Source organism: Capra hircus, chromosome 11, assembly GCF_001704415.2.
Source record: "Capra hircus breed San Clemente chromosome 11, ASM170441v1, whole genome shotgun sequence".
In the NCBI taxonomy this organism is placed as follows: domain Eukaryota; kingdom Metazoa; phylum Chordata; class Mammalia; order Artiodactyla; family Bovidae; genus Capra; species Capra hircus.
The window spans coordinates 11,294,622-11,310,799 of record NC_030818.1 but is presented as its reverse complement, the minus strand read 5'-3'; the positions used below and the strand labels follow the sequence as shown (position 1 = coordinate 11,310,799).

Below are 16,178 nucleotides of genomic sequence, written 5' to 3'. Positions count from 1 at the left end.
AAGGGATCCACGCCTCCCTCAGCACAGCTCCGCACATGGAAACACGGGGCAGCTATGTCCAGTGAGACGCCAAAGGGCCCAATGCTCTTCTGCTTTCTATTCTAGAAAAGTCCTTGGCAGACATTTGGCTGGAAGTAGAAAACAGCAAGGGCCAAAATAGGCCACTTATGGCTGGGGCAAGCAGATCCAGTCAGGAAAGCTAAATGTTGCAAATGGGCTGTTTGGCACCCAGAGTCCTTTCTCAGTGGAAATGGCAGTGTCGAGGTGGCCACAGCCTGACTGGCTCTCACGGGCCTCGTCAACCAAGCAGGTCTTCAGGCCAGTAGGAGGCTGTTGCTCCATATTTCTGTGGGAAAGTGGACCCCAGGTTGTGACACACAAAATTAAGCAAGAGCTGAGGACCTACGACCGCAATTCTAGAGATGTTTGGTTTAAGGTGAATGGGAGCCAGCCAAGCAGAGCTGTCCAGGTGTGGAGCATCTGAGAGAGACGTGGGCCAAAGGTTTAGATGGGAGAAGGTGGCGAGGTGCCCGGAGTATCAGGCCCAGAAGTTGTACCGTTCATCCCAGCCCATGATTCCCCTGTCACTCCCCACCAAGGCTGTGAGTGCCCAGACCCTCTCCTCCCCAGACTGACAGCCCCCAAGGGGACCTAGACTTCCCCTCTCCTCTGCTGCCTTTGGACGGAAGTGTGGGGGCACTGATATCAGAGAGAAAGCCTTGCCAGCAAAGTCCAGGAGCCCAGCCCTTCCTCGCCAAGAGAAGGGTGACTGGGCCTCTGCTGTGAGCTCATCCCAGGAGTGCAGGGCACTTTAGGGGGACAAGCCAGTCCTTTCAGACCCCTCACCCTCACAGGCGACCCTTTATAAAGCTTTGCAGCCAGTGATCTTGGGGCACCGGGGCCGCTTCCAGGCAAACTTGGAGGCAGATTTAGAGGAATTCATCCTCACGTGGCTGATGCTGTCCTGATCCAAGGGTTGCCCCAGAAATGTTCAGAAACCAGCGGGGCTTATCCCTTTTGCCTTCCCCACCACACTCCCACGTGATAGGCCTCCATCATGCCAGGTGAATAGCCCCTCCCTGGTGGGGCCCCTCCCGAAGGGCTGGCAGTAAAACCCCGAGGAGCAGCCCTGATGGAGGCATGCCACATGGCAGAGAGGAGGGGCCAACCTGCCTGCAGCCCGCCGCCAGGCGATGGTCTGCCATGCTCACCTTGGTGGCGTTGCGGTTCGCATAGTTGACACAGGCGTTGTGGCTCTGGTTCAGCCACTGAAAGGCAAGGGGAAGGGACGGGGGAGGAGAAGTCAGGAGAGGTGTGGTCACCTCCCTGGAAGCTAGGTGTGAACCTGGGAGGCCACAGTCCTCCAGAAAGACACGGGTCTCCACTCATGGTGGCTCCATCCACCCCCCAAGGTAGTGCGACCAGCCATCCTGATTTGCCAGGACGATGCAGGTTTCAGCGCCGAAAGGCCCCAGTCCTGGGAGACCCCTCAGTTCCTGGCAAACCAAGACACTGGCCCATCGTGCCCAGCTGTCCCTCTCAGACCAGGCCCGGCCCCCTCTCCCAGAATTCTAGGGTCCACCGCCCCAGATGGGCCCACTGCCTCTGTTGCATCTTCCTTTTCATACTGATGACTGGACCGAAGGTGGACACCACTCCAGAAGGGCCCTGGAGCGGCTGGCAGCCCTGGGCCCCTTTCAGAATACTCCAGCCCGGTGTCCCGCACAGCCTGCAGAGCCTAGACACGGACACTGTTAGGAGGTTTTTCCCCCTTCAGGAAGACTCTGACATTTTCTCCTGAAGACTGACAGGTTTTTCTTCCTGTCCTGCTTTCCTTACACAGACACACACAGAGCTGCTGTTTTGAGACAGCCACAACCCAGACTGCCTCCAAGGGCAGAGACCAGGGGCCGCGATGCTCTTTCACCCACCTCATGACCGTAGGGTTGAGGGTGGATTACCTCCCCCATAGATTTGGATGAGGCTGATGTCAAAATGAGGTGGAGGGCCTCAAGGTCACTGGCCATGGAACAAGCGTCCAGGTGAAGCCAGCCCTCATCCCCTCCGGCCCAAGGGCTGCTGGGACCTGCTCAGCAGGACTGAAGTCTTGGGGTGTCTCCCAGCAGCTTCTGGGTTGGGGAGGAGTCAGAAGGGGGGCGACTTTCCACAAGGGGACTAGACAGAGGTGACACTGGAACAGGGTGCTCTAACCAGCACTTTTCGGGTGCCCTCCCGGGAGCCTTCTGTGCACAGGGAAACTGTTACCTGCCAGAAGACAGTCGACGCCAATGTCTGATTGGGCAAGAGAAGGCCAACAACCTATGAGAGAGAAAGAAAAGGCTGAAGAAGGCAGAAGAAACCCCCTACACTTTTGCTAAGAAAAATGACACAGTCACGAACAAAAGTGAGCTGGATCTGTACAAACTGATGTGTACGATCTGTACAAACCAGGGCCCAAAGGGAGTTGACATACAATGAAGAAACCATGGTTGCAGAATTATATGACAGCATAATCCCATTTTTATAAAGGGAAAAAACCTCACCATATATATCATACACACAAATACACATACATATACATATCTCCAAGCATCAGAAAAATCTATAGCACAGCACGTAGACGTCCCGGCTGGTGAGTACTTCCTCACATTCTTCTGGAGTATTTCTGTATTCTTTTTATCAACACATCAATTCTTTTATGCGTATTTTCATAACCGGTGTCCAGGGGAACAATAAAGACAAAGGAACATACAAAACAAGCCCCTTTACTTCCACCCAGCTAACCTGGCTTCTTCACACCCTAGCTGCCCAACAGGATCTCTGTGAGGACTCAATAATATTCATTTCAAAGGCTTTAAAGGAGATCAGTCCTGGGTGTTCATTGGAAGGACTGATGCTGAAGCTGAAACTCCAATACTTTAGCCACCTCATGTGAAGAGTTGACTCATTGGAAAAGACTCTGATGCTGGGAGGGATTGGGGGCAGGAGGAGAAGGGGACGACCGAGGATGAGATGGCTGGATGGTGTCACTGACTCAATGGACGTGAGTCTGAGTGAACTCCAGGAGTTGGTGATGGACAGGGAGGCCTGGCGTGCTGCGATTCATGGGGTCGCAAAGAGTCGACTGAGAGTCAACTCGGTTGGACACGACTGAGCGACTGAACTGAACTGAAAGGGTGTGTGCCCAGTCGTGTCTGACTCTTTGCGACCCCATCGACTGTATCCCACCAAACTCCTCTGTCCATGGAATTTTCTAGGCAAGAATACTTGAGGGGGTTGCCATTTCCTCCTACAGGGGATCTTCCCAACTCAGGGATCGAACCCACATCTCCTGCATTGGCAGGCAGATTCTTTACCACTGGTCCGCCTGGGAAGCTCCATATTTAAAGGCCTTAAGTGTTTTACCAACACAAGTAGGGAAATTCATATATTATCTCTGGGCCCCCATGAAGCAAAACCTATACTATATTTAGGCTGCTGAATGAAACATAAATGTCTAATAAGTATTTGTTGAATGTGTGAATGAATGAATAAAAACACACATACGACCAAGTCTGGTTACGGAAGTGTGGACCCATTATTCCCAAAGCCCAAATATCACCTAAGACCTAGACCCAGTGACTTTATTCTTTAGGTTTATGTCCAGATTAATTGCCTGATCTTGACACTGACCAAATCTTAGACTTCAAGGATTCATGTGTGTCTGTCAGATTTACCTTTTGAGTGCTTGTGTGCAAAATAACATCTACCAAGTGCTGCTGCATATGGGAAAAATGTGCACAGCCATCCACATATTGACTTATTTATTATTCCTGTAGATAAAATGGCTCTTTGGCAAGAATTTCTGTAAGGAACAAGTATAAACATTCAATTCTATGCAGTAAATCAAATTCTAGACATCCTTAGCAGCATTAGTAAATCATGTTTTAAACATTAAAATGTTTTAAAACAGTGAACATGCATACACATTTATATTTATTGGCCCATATCAGTTTGAATAAAATTATATAATGTAAAGCCATTCCACAGCACCAGTGAAGGATTATCTTATGATATTTTTCTCCCCTAGGTAAGATCCCAACTAGATTTTTCTCCACAATGACAGTTTAGGGTGCTGGAGTGAGAATCAGGGACCTGGGGTCTCAGCTTTGGCTCTATTCCTGTGTGGTCTCCAGCAGAAGACTTGCCCCTTTGGGGTTCTAGCTTTCACCCCTGCAGGATGAAGAGGTTGACCTTGGAGTTCCAATCTCCACTTAAATTCTATTCCCAGAGTCCAAGTAGTAGGTATGAAGCCAATACAGATGGTTCCATTGTCTGTAAAAGGGAATTTTCCCACCAGTCCTGCCAAGAAGGAACCCCAGGGGACCCAGGATCTCCTCCTAGGGCCCTAGTCAGGAGCCAGACCACAGCGAGGAAGCTGAGCCTAGAGAGGCCAAAGCTGGGCAGACAGGTGAGCCCATGAGTGTGTGGTATGCATATGTGTGTGTGTGTGTGTGTGTGTTTGTGTGTGTGTGAGTGAGTGTGTGTGCTTTCTCCTGCACTGGGATGTACATGTACATATGTGTATGTCTGCCTGCCTCCTGAAGCCCAAGGAAATAAAAGCTATTTTCCACGCTGGGAAACACATTCCCTTAACCCACTGGTTTACATAACACAGGTGAGTTATGAACTACACTGCATTCTCCCCCTCAGTTCCCTTTGCACCCCCTGAACTGCGCTTGGGTCACCAGGACCATCATAAGATGTGGCCCATGAGACTCACTGTATTTACCAGACAGCTGTTGTCCAGGACACTCACTGTCCATTACATCGGTCCCCTTTATGAATCCTCTTGGCGGAAATTTTCTGGTTTCAGGACCAGAAATTTATACTTCTGAACACCTGGTTTGCATCTGTCTTATAGACACAGGGCATCCAACTGTGTCCCTCTTTGCACTGACTGTCAAGATGTCCAGCCTGGGTCTCGACAACCCACATCTGCCAAGGAGACAGACCACACTGCCTGTGTCCTGTGTGAAACTGGACTTATACCTTTATTTTTTCTTTTCTTCTCTAACTTTCCTTTTGTCTCATTTTCAACTTACTTGTTTTTTATGGCATGCCTTTTTTACATGATATTGAGTTATTTTTCAGAACAAACTATAGCCCTAAACTAAAGCAAATTAGTACCCAGTCTATACAATGCACACACACACACACAGTGTAACCAGTGAGTTTTTCATCTGGTTGGCCAATATGACCAGACTCCTGTCCCAAACTCCTGCACAGGCTGGGCACCTGTGCCTTGGCACACTTTCTTAAAGAAATGAATTAATCGATTGATTTCACTAAGCATTTTTCCTTATGTCACCTTCAAGATCTTTATTATAACTTTGGGGTCCAAACAAAATAAAGATTACTTTCTATATTCTACAAATGGGGCAACTGAGGCTTAGGCAAATTCAGTGATGTGCCAGAGGCTTCAAAGCAAGCTAGAGAAAGAGTCAGGTCTCTTGATTTCTGGCTTGGGAGCCCCACCTCTCTAAGGCTTCCTTCTCTAGCTCAACTGCCTGAGTACAAAGGAAAAGTCACATTATACGCCCATTTTCGAGCATCTTCTATGCACTGAGCTCCATCAGCTTCCGGAGGAGACTACCAGAAGAGTTGAATATACAGCATCGAACCACAGCAAACACAAAGGCCAAATAGGAAAATGTATGGGGGTGTCTTCTATAACTCCTGGGCATGGAAATGACTAGATGGTTTAAACAGGTATTTGGATGTGTGTAAAACTGATAAGTTCTCACATCCAAGCAGGAGTTGAGGAAAAGAGAGGTCTGGTTATCTGCCAAAGGAGGTGGTAGGCTGGAGCTGAGGTGTGCACGTGTGTGCTCCTGGGAGCAGGAACAGCTGAGAGATGAGCTTCATTGGAGGAGGTTCAGGCAATCGGCAGATGGGAGTCCAGGGAGGGTGAGGTGAGAAGGCAGCGGAACACCATGCCACACTGGCCAAAGAGGACGCAAGGGAGCCATCTGAGGCTGAGGCAAGAGGAACCAGGACCCGCCTTCCAGGTTCCTACAGTGGCTGGTGGGGCCGCAAGCACGCGGTGCCAGCCCCGCTCCCTATTAGGCAACACGCAGCACCATCTGCACAATCCCAGGAGCAAGAGCAGATATTTTATAACTTCCTTTTTTCTTTTTAAGTCTAAATTAAAAATAAATGTTCCTTCAGTTCTCAGATGTATATCTCTGGTGCAACCTGCCCACATTCCCTCACGCTGCCCTTTCCAGAACACGGCAGGGGAAAGGAGGAAAGAGATGAATAGAGAGAGGGAGCCAGTCCGCCGGCTTCAATGCCAGTGGATGGCACCTCTTCCAAGACGGAGATGCTTCAGCGTGGCCGCCCAGCGGGTAGAGAGCCCAGAAAGCGGCTGCGACCAGGGAACATGAAGGAGAGCCGACAGCCAGAATTCCCAGCCTGCACCCTATCTTGTCGCAGGACCTCGGCCAAATCGCACATCCTATCTTTGCTCTCATTTATAGTTCATAACACGACTGGGGTCCCCTCCATGGCTCCCGCCCCCTGGCAGCTGTCCTCTCTGCACATCTGTCTGCCTTTGCTTCCTCTTCCCCTTGGGTGGCCGGCCACAGGCCCTCGTGACCAGTGCTCAGACTCTGGCGGTGGGAGGAGCTGGACTCCAGCTCTGGTTCTTAAATGTACTGGCTGTGTGACCACACACAAGTAACTTGAGGTCTTTGTGCCTCTGTTTTTGCATCTGTTAAATGGGGACGGTCCTGGTACGTCTCTGAATGACCAGAAGAAGAAGTGAGGCATGGCAAGAATTGGGCACGGTGTTAGTATCGGTCCTCTCCTTCTATCTCATTCTTTTCCAGTCTTTGCTGTTCTCTCATGTCTCTGACCTTCACAGTCCACATTACACAATTGAGCAACATTTAGTCCACAAAGGGTAGTGAACTCCTGGTGGTAGAATCAGGGCTTTTCTCTCTGATGTTCCCCAAAGCACTCAGCACACACTTGAAGAACATTGCTAGCTCATTATTAAGGACATTAACTCATTCTTGGCCAGGGAAAAGATCTATGATGGATTGTGACAATGATCACCGTCATCCATCTCTGTCTTACTCCTTTCATTAAAGTCTGATTGCATGAGGCTGTTGGCCTTTGAAGAGGGGGCAGATTGAGTTTGGTCCCTGCACACCCGTGCCAGGGGAGGAATTTGTTTCCATGCTCTTGGTATTGCTTTGGCCAGTGGCATGTGGGAGGAAGTAGCAGTGTGCCAGTTCGAAGCCCAGGCCTCAGAGACCTTATTTATGCTGGCCCTCTGTGCTCCTAACATTGCCAAGAGGTGACATGCCCTGACCAGTGTTCTCATTCATTGAAGGAGGATAAGATGTGAGGAGCAGAGTCCAGCCTGGTTGAGCTGACTCCCAGTTGACCCCAGACCTGTAGTGAGAAGCAAAACTGCCTCAATCAAGCCCAGTCTAGACCAGCCAAACTCCCGGGTAACTGCAGATCCCTAAGAATGAATGCTATGGCTGCTGCTGCAATGTTGCGGATGTTTGTTACACAGCACTATAGTAGCAATAGCTGACTGGTATAGGGATTACTTCATATAGTGAATATGCTGTCCTTCCTGGGCAAAATTCGGTATCTCTACTAGTGCACCTGTACCACTACTAATGTCTTCCCTCGTGATGCTGTTTCCTGAGCAGCCCAGCTTGTCAACCGACTCCAACTGGTGACCATTGGCCCAGTTCTGGGACCACCCTGGCTGGTCCAGAAAGAAGGGAAGTTTGTAACTGAGCCTCATCTCAGGATAGAATAAGGAAAGGGCCACAGTTCTAGCCACTGTGATATTGGGACTCAGAATTGAGCAGCCTCCCACCCCTTGGGCTGGCACTCATATGAAAGTGATTCAAGTGATAAGAAAAAGAAAACTTTAAAAGTATAAAAAAAATTCAAAGGGGAAGCAGGGTGTGTGTCTAAACGACTGAGTGGTGAAATTTAAGTCAGGGGAAGACTATAGGTACAGAATCGTCTTGCTTGGCAGGAAAACGGCAGAAATATTAGTCCTGCCACCCTCCACCCCATCTTCATTTGGCTAGTCCCTCCTCACCTCTGGCTTTCCGGTCAGTTGTCACCTCCTCCAGGAAGCCCCCGCCAGCCCTCAAGGGGACGTGGGGTCTCCGTCACTAGCTCTCTCAGCACCCTGCCTGCCTTCTTTGCAGTATTTATCTTAGTAGTAAATATATGTTTAAAATCTGTCTTCCTTGAGAGCTTCCAGATGCTTCAGAGGGATGAGACCACATAACATTCACTTCTCAAATACCTGGGAGTCCTCGCCGGCAAAGCAACAGTCCTTTAGCATCACACGCTTTTCCTCCACACTGATGCACTCAGTTCTAAAATATTCCTCTTCATTTTCAAAAGACCTTGCATGGGCTCCAGTACTCAACAATTTGCCTGCTTTTTCCTTCGACTTTGTCTCCATCTTCTGATTTCTATAGCTAATGGTCCAAAAAGTAACACTCAGGCGCATTAGGGGTGCTGCTATTTAAAGCAGCCCAACCATTTCAAGAAAATATCTTTTGTCAAATGAATGTTTGTCCCTGACTGGTCCATTCCAGTGTAACTGAACCCCACCTCTTGGATGGTATAAACTAAGCCAGAGCTGCAGTCAGAAGCAAACCAGACACCAGCCATTTTGGTGTCTGATCACAATGGCCAGGAAGAAAATTGGGGTTGGGATTGAAATGTGTGAAAAAGTGGAGTCTGGGATGAAGAGGGTTGGGAGACGTGAGAAAGGCCCTGAGACTCAGCCAAATCCTCACGTAAGTAAACCCTCCGTGGTCCACCCGTCCTCCCCACAGACAGGATGTGACTTATACCAGCACTTTTGCAGAAGTGGGGTTTCTAAGTCTACACAATAATCTGCAGCATTAAAATGAGAGGGTTCAGAGTAGATAGGGCTCCTCAAGTCCAAAGAAAATGTCAGGTTTGGAAGTAACCTGAGACCTCTGAATTCACTGACGGGATGCTCCTGGTCTGCCCTCCTCAGCCTTCCAGCTGGATATGAGGGGTTTCAGGCTTGAGTTCCTAGACTCCCAGAATGACAGGAGAGAGGAGAGGAGGACGGCAGTGTCAGGGAGCTCAGGGCCGAGAAGGGAGACACAGAGGCGGCCTGGGAGAACCTCAGGCTCGCTGCCCTGAGACATTACACGGGCCAAGGGTAGAGGCTGGCAGCTGGAGAAATGCAGAGAGGGCAGGATGGGGGCCCACACCCTGGCCCTGCCTCTCCCAGCCGCACGTGCCCAGAAAGCACAGGGCTGCATATCTCTTGAAGGAAATCTGAGGACTTAGATGCCAATTGTCAGAAGCGATCACAGCTGCTGGGGGTCTTTCTGGGAAGGTACCTGAAAAAGGGGAGCCATGAACTGCACCCGCCTTGGGAACAGCCTTGGTGCACTGGCTTAGCCGCCATGCTTATGTATAAATTGGGATCTCTTTGCCACACATCAAAGGGGGAAAAGTTTCCATCTTCAAATGTTAAGCTTAAAATAAGACACTACATGGGTGCCAGTAGATCTGTGAAATCTGCTGACTAAACTGGCACCAGCTTCTGGGAGAAAACCAGCTCGTTTCTCCTGAGCTCTGGGAGTGAGCGGGATGGGGGCAGGGTTACTCTCAGGCAAGGCGGGAGCAGCAAGGGAGGGGGGTGTCAAGTCAGGGATGCTCACCTGCGCAGGAGGTAATTCGGATATTACTTCCAGAAGCATCTTAGCCAAGACACCGGCCAGCCTGACTCACCCCTTCCCTTTATCACTCAGGGACCCAGTTCCTAGCACATTCGCTGGCACCCCATTTCTATTTTGGTAAGCATTTTAGTGGTTTCTGCATGTGTATATTTCTTACCCATTCTATCAGAGCAGGGGCTTCCCTAAGGCATGGACTGGAACCTTCACTCCCCTTCAGACCACGCCCTTACTGAGATGTTCAGTGCTAGCAGGAGACCGCAGGGTTTCAGGAGGGGTGATGTGGCTGGCGGAAGCCAGGCCTGGGGTTGAAGTGCCCAGACAATCACAATGCTCCCTCCTTACTGGGCAAGGTGGTGGCCCCAAGAAGGGAGTGGGACCAATGAGTCCTCACATTGCTCATCCACATCAAAGTGCCCAGATAGAAGGCCACAGGTTCTCCACAACCAGTGGCTCCTCCTGGGACCTGGCCTCTGGCCCAGCTGTTCTGAATCCTGGGATATAGCTACTTGGGGCTAAGAAGTGAGTCTCACCTAGGGAGGCTAGGTGAGTATTGTCATTTTTCTCCAGCTGCCACTGAGACCATCCCAAGTCATGTTGCCCATTAATCCCAATCATGTGTTCATACAGGGTGTCAGAGGCTAGGATTCCTATCCTCACATCCTACACATTTCTTCGCAGAGGGATGTTTGCTCCAGGATGGGAGGCACTGGTCCTGGTAGGACATTCACAGTGTCTACTTCAGCAGTAAAGCCTTGAGCAACATGGGAATCAGCACCCACATTCCTACAATGCCTACAAGGCCGTAGTGGCCCTGGGGTGATTGATTTGTCTTAGGAAGAGGAGAGGGAGGAAAACTACGGGGTGTCCTCAATAACACTTGTGAACTAGAGAGAGTGTGGACATCCCTTGGGTTGGCTAGATTATATCAGTTGATGCCATTAATTTTGAAAGGGTCCAGTTGACCTCCCATGAGGAATAAGCCCCAAACTCAACTTCTGTGGTTTGAGAGAGACGATACTGCCAAATGATATATATCTTTATTTTTAATCATTGATGGAATATTTGTTAAAAATTATTATGGAAGATCCTTGTTTGACTACCTATAGCTATTCTCTTCTTCTTTCTCACTAACAAATCCCTATAATTGGGGATTGACTATATATATCCAGCTAATTTCTAATGTAATATAAACAAAACTGTTGTGTGATACTCTGAAGAGGACTACTTAAAGGGAAATGACTCACATAAAAGGTACATCCTTTTACTTCTCCCTTCTTTCTCCTCCCTGGGATATAGATGTGATGACTGGAACTTCAGCAGCCATCCTGGGCTATGAAGTTACTGACACTAGAAGCCAGCACTGAGAATGATGTAGAAAAATGGAAGTCTGGATTCAAAATGACTGTGGGTTCTGCCTATCTCCAAAATTCTTTGATCTGAGAGGGAAATCAATTATTTTATTTAAACTACTATTGTTTTGAACTTTTTGTTATATACAAATGATCCTACTTCTCATATAATCATATACTATGCTACAAAGAAAACCATAATAAATTTCAAATGGCAAAACTGTAGAGGTGACTCTCTCTAAAAATAAGATAAACTAGACATAATAATAAAAGAATATATAATTTTAAAACACAATCATTTGGAATTTAAAATGTATTCTCCTGACTGATTAAAGAGGACTCAAAGCTATAATTTCAAACTTATTTCAAAAATAAAAATATAGATCATTGTATGAAAACATATTAGATATAGCCAAGTATTTGATATATACTCAGAAGCAAATTCAGAGGCCTAAAGAGTTTTTCATTAGAAGGAAAGAATGAGACTAAATAAGAATAAATTCAAAGCAATAAGTTAAAAAAAAAAAAAGCCAGCCATAACAAATCAAAGAGGAAAAGTGGATATTATGAAGATAAGAATAAATTAGAAAATGAAAACAGAAGAATTGATAAATACATCTACGAGCTGATTCCTAGACACAACTCTCAAAAATCCAGTTATTTTAATAAAGGAGATGGAGGTGAGAAGTGGGGACAAGACTCAAAGCTCAATCCTAAAAACGACCATTATGTTTTAAGAATCAATATTTAAAACTTTTCTACCAAAGACACCAGAGAGTAAAGAAAGAATGGCTAGGAGAAGAGATTTCCAATATATATACTTCAAAGGATTAATATTCAAATATATAAGGAATTGGGGAAGGCAATGGCACCCCACTCCAGTACTCTTGCCTGGAAAATCCCATGGACGGAGGAGCCTGGTGGGCTGTAGTCCATGGGGTCGCGAAGAGTCGGACACGACTGAGCGACTTCACTTTCACTTTTCACTTTCCTGCATTGGAGAAGGAAATGGCAACCCACTCCAGTGTTCTTGCCTGGAGAATCCCAGGGATGGGGGAGCCTGGTGGGCTGCCATCTATGGGGTCACACAGAATTGGACACGACTGAAACGACTTAGCAGCAGCAGCAGCATATAATAAATACTTACAAATTAATTAGAAAAATATAGTCAATGAAAGAATGGACAAAGGACGTTAATAGCTAATTCACAAAAGAAGAAATGTAAATAGTCAATAAATATATGAAAAGAAGTGAGATCTTTTGTTGTTCAGGGAAATGTGCATAGCCTTTTACACAGCAAGCTCAATTTCTGGGCCCTTAAGAAATCCTCATACTTGTACAAGAAAAGCTTTATAAGGATTTTCCCACAGCACTGTTATTTCTAATAGAAAATTATGAGAAACAATCTAAATGCATCACTATGGGAGAGAATGTTACTCAGCAGGAAAAATGGGACGAGGAGGGAAGGAAGGAAAGAGATCTTTACATAGGCAAACTGCTAAGTGTAATTAAGCTATTTGTAGATAAATAAGTATATTTTTGTATTTTTAATGGAAAAGACATAAAACAAAACAAAACTTTTAGTGATGATTCATATTTATGCAAATACCTAGAAAAAAAGTCCTGAAAGTTCACGCTAAAATTCTTATAGAGATTACTTCTGGGAACAGATTTGGAGTTCAGGATTGTCAGAGGAACTTTAATATTTTTTTGCATTGTTTGAATTCTGAGTTGAGAGAACATATTCATGTATTACTTGTATAACTTTAAAAATATTCTTTAAAAAATTCTTAGTGATATTTTTGAATTCCAAAGAACATATTCATGTATTACTTGTATAATTTTATAAAATATATGGAGAAGATTTTTTTTAATTCTAAGTATATTTCTGCACTCCAAAGATAAAAAGAGAAAAAATACCAAAAGATCCCAAAGGGAATGGGGGAGGTTTACCTATAAAGAAAAAGAGAATCAGGCCAACTATTGTTCATGTATAAGAGGGGAAAAAAATGATTTCAGATATGCAAGGACTCAGAAAGTATTGCCCACACACTCTTAATATTATTCAAAAAAGTACTCTAGCCAAGCATAGAGAACACGCACACACACACACACACACACACATACATACACACACACATACATACACACACACGCAGCCTAAATACTTGTGAAGTTTAATATAGGTGTTAAGCAAGGGTTCAAAAAGCTGGTGAGATTCCAGACTATATGCAAAATCTGGGCAAGTGCATATGAATGAAATGGTAGAAAACAGGCTAAGATGGTGTGCTAAAAATCTCTCCCTTTATGAGTAGGATTGAGGAGATCCTATTTCCTATTCAGTTATTGATATTGATAAGGTAAATATCAATGAAATCTCTCTATCACACATTACAGGTAAATGGTAACTAGAGAGGATTAAGATGTTCGCCTTCCAAACTACTTAAGAAACAAAAAGGACCAATAAAAATTATCAGTCTAGCATAAATCAGGAAAATAAATGGAAACAGTAACAAACTTACTACTGGATGGCTGGGATAAGTGCTCACAATAACCAGTGGCAGAATAAATATGAGCAAGTTCCCTTAATTATTGAAGTTAAAGACAGTTTCTCAAAGTGGGTTAGGAAAAAAAGTAGAATTCAGTTCAGTTTTGCCTATGAGAGACATATACACAGAAATATCACTCTAATGAAAATGTGTAGGCAACAATTTACAAGTCGAACAAACAAAAAGGGAATAGCAATGTTAACATGAGATGAAGTAGAATTCAAGACAACGATATTCAGAGAAGCAGATATTTCATGTGTGTGTGCATGGGTGTGCATCTGTGAGAGAGAGAGAGAGGTGGGAAGGGGCAGAGTGTAACCTCAAGACAAAAATGTCATGAACACACCAAACCCCACTGCACTGAAATGTACACAGCAACAACTATGAGCAATGTAAGGAAATTGAACACACACAATTATGGTGGGAGAAGTTTATAATACTTTCTCAGAATATTTCAGAACAATGTAGAAGTTTCAGGGAAACTACAAAAGCATAGACATGAGAATGATATGCCTAAACATGCTGATACATATTTAAAATACATGCATAAAATGAAACATTTCAAGTGTACAGAGAAGTCCAGAGGACAGTATAATGAACATCCACACACTGCCAAATCTAATTATTTTGTTAAATTTTCGTGAAAATTTTCTTTTTGAAAGATGAAACATGAAAGCTATGAATGAAGCTCCTCCTGTCCTGCTAGATCCCGCTGCTCTCTCTCCAGAGGTGAGTAGGATCGTGAATCTGTTGCTGACCGTTCCCATGAGTGTTTTTATGACTCCATGAGAAATCTACCCATAAATATATGTTATTATATATTGTTATATGTTAATATATAGTATATATAATATTGCTTTACGTATTAAAACATTATATAAATTACACCAGACAGGATTATTACTCTGCTACTTTTTCTTCATTCATCATTGTTTTTGAGATTTATCAGTACTGACAATTGTAGCCCTGTTCACTTTTTTCTTTCCTGTGTTGTTTTCTCAAGTATCACTGTTGCTAAGTCACTTCAGTCGTGTCCGACTCTGTGCGACCCCATAGACGGCAGCCCACCAGGCTCCCCCGTCCCTGGGATTCTCCAGGCAAGAACACTGGAGTGGGTTGCCATTTCCTTCTCCAATGGGTGAAAGTGAAAACTGAAAGTGAAGTCGCTCAGTTGTGTCCGACTCAGCGACCCCATGGACTACAGCCCACCAGGCTCCTCCGCCCATGGGATTCTCCAGGCAAGAGCACTGGAGTGGGGTGCCATTGCCTTCCCCGTGACTTATTTTTCCATTCTCTTGTTGATGGGGATTTCAGTGGTTTTCTTTATTTTGCTGTTATAAACAGTGCTGCAAGTATTTTCTTTTCATATAGAAAGTGTTTTGTGTATAAGGTGAAATCTACCTTTCTTTCTTCTCCATATAGGTAGCATCATTTGTTAGAAGGTCCATCTTTCTTCTCCACTGAACCGTCAAATATCAAGCTTCCATATGGGTATGGGCATGTTTCCAAACTTTCTATTCCACTCCAATGATCTATTTGCCTATCCCCAAACCCAAACCAAAACTCAATTGGTAAAGAATCCGCCTGCAATGCAGGAGACCCCAGTTTGATTCCTGGGTTGGGACGATCCACTGGAGAAGAGACAGGCTCCCCACTGCAGTATTCTGGCCTGGAGAATTCCATGGACTGTATAGTCCATGGGGTTGCAAAGAGCCATACACGACTGAGTGACTTTCACTTTCACTTCTATACTACTTCCTAAGGTGACTCTCCTATTACCACATTCTTGAAAATTGTCTTGGCTGTTTTTGGCCCTTCAGTTCAGTACAGTCACTCAGTCATGTCCTACCCTTTGCGACCCCATGAACTACAGCACGCTAGGCCTCCCTGCTGCTGCTGCTGCCGCTGCTGCTGCTGCTGCTGCTGCTAAGTCGCTTCAGTCGTGTCCAACTCTGTGCGACCCCATAGACGGCAGCCCACCAGGCTCCCCCGTCCCTGGGATTCTCCAGGCAAGAACACTGGAGTGGGTTGCCATTTCCTTCTCCAATGGGTGAAAGTGAAAACTGAAAGTGAAGTCGCTCAGTTGTGTCCGACTCAGCGACCCCATGGACTACAGCCCACCAGGCTCCTCTGCCCATGGGATTCTCCAGGCAAGAGCACTGGAGTGGGGTGCCATTGCCTTCTCCCCAGGCCTCCCTATCCATCACCAACTCCCGGAGTTCACTCAAACCCATGTCCATTGAGTCGGTGATGCCATCCAGCCATCTCATCCTCTGTCGTCCCCTTCTCCTCCTGCCCCCAATCCCTCCCAGCATCAGAGTCTTTTTCAATGAGTCAGCTCTTCACATCAGGTGGCCAAAGTATTGGAGTTTCAGGTTCAGCATCAGTCCTTCCAATGAACACCCAGGACTGATCTCCTGTAGAATGGACTGGTTGGATCTCCTTGCAGTCCAAGCGACTCTCAAGAGTCTTCTCAAACACCACAGTTTAGCCTGTTCATTAATTTTTAGTATCAACTTCTTAAG

At 46.0% G+C, this 16,178-nt stretch overlaps 1 protein-coding gene across 2 annotated transcripts in view; it reads right to left on the bottom strand.

Moving 5' to 3' along the window:
• The window catches only part of SFXN5 (sideroflexin 5), a 128,203-nt gene that overhangs the window by 61,909 nt on the left and 50,116 nt on the right, over positions 1-16,178 (bottom strand). For both annotated transcript variants that reach the window (XM_013967507.2, XM_013967506.2), the window contains exons 7-8: positions 2,266-2,319; positions 1,212-1,268 (exon numbers count right to left, since the gene is read on the bottom strand). In XM_013967507.2, coding sequence (XP_013822961.2) covers positions 1,212-1,268; positions 2,266-2,319 — 111 coding nt within the window. The remainder of the gene's footprint in view (positions 1-1,211; positions 1,269-2,265; positions 2,320-16,178) is intronic.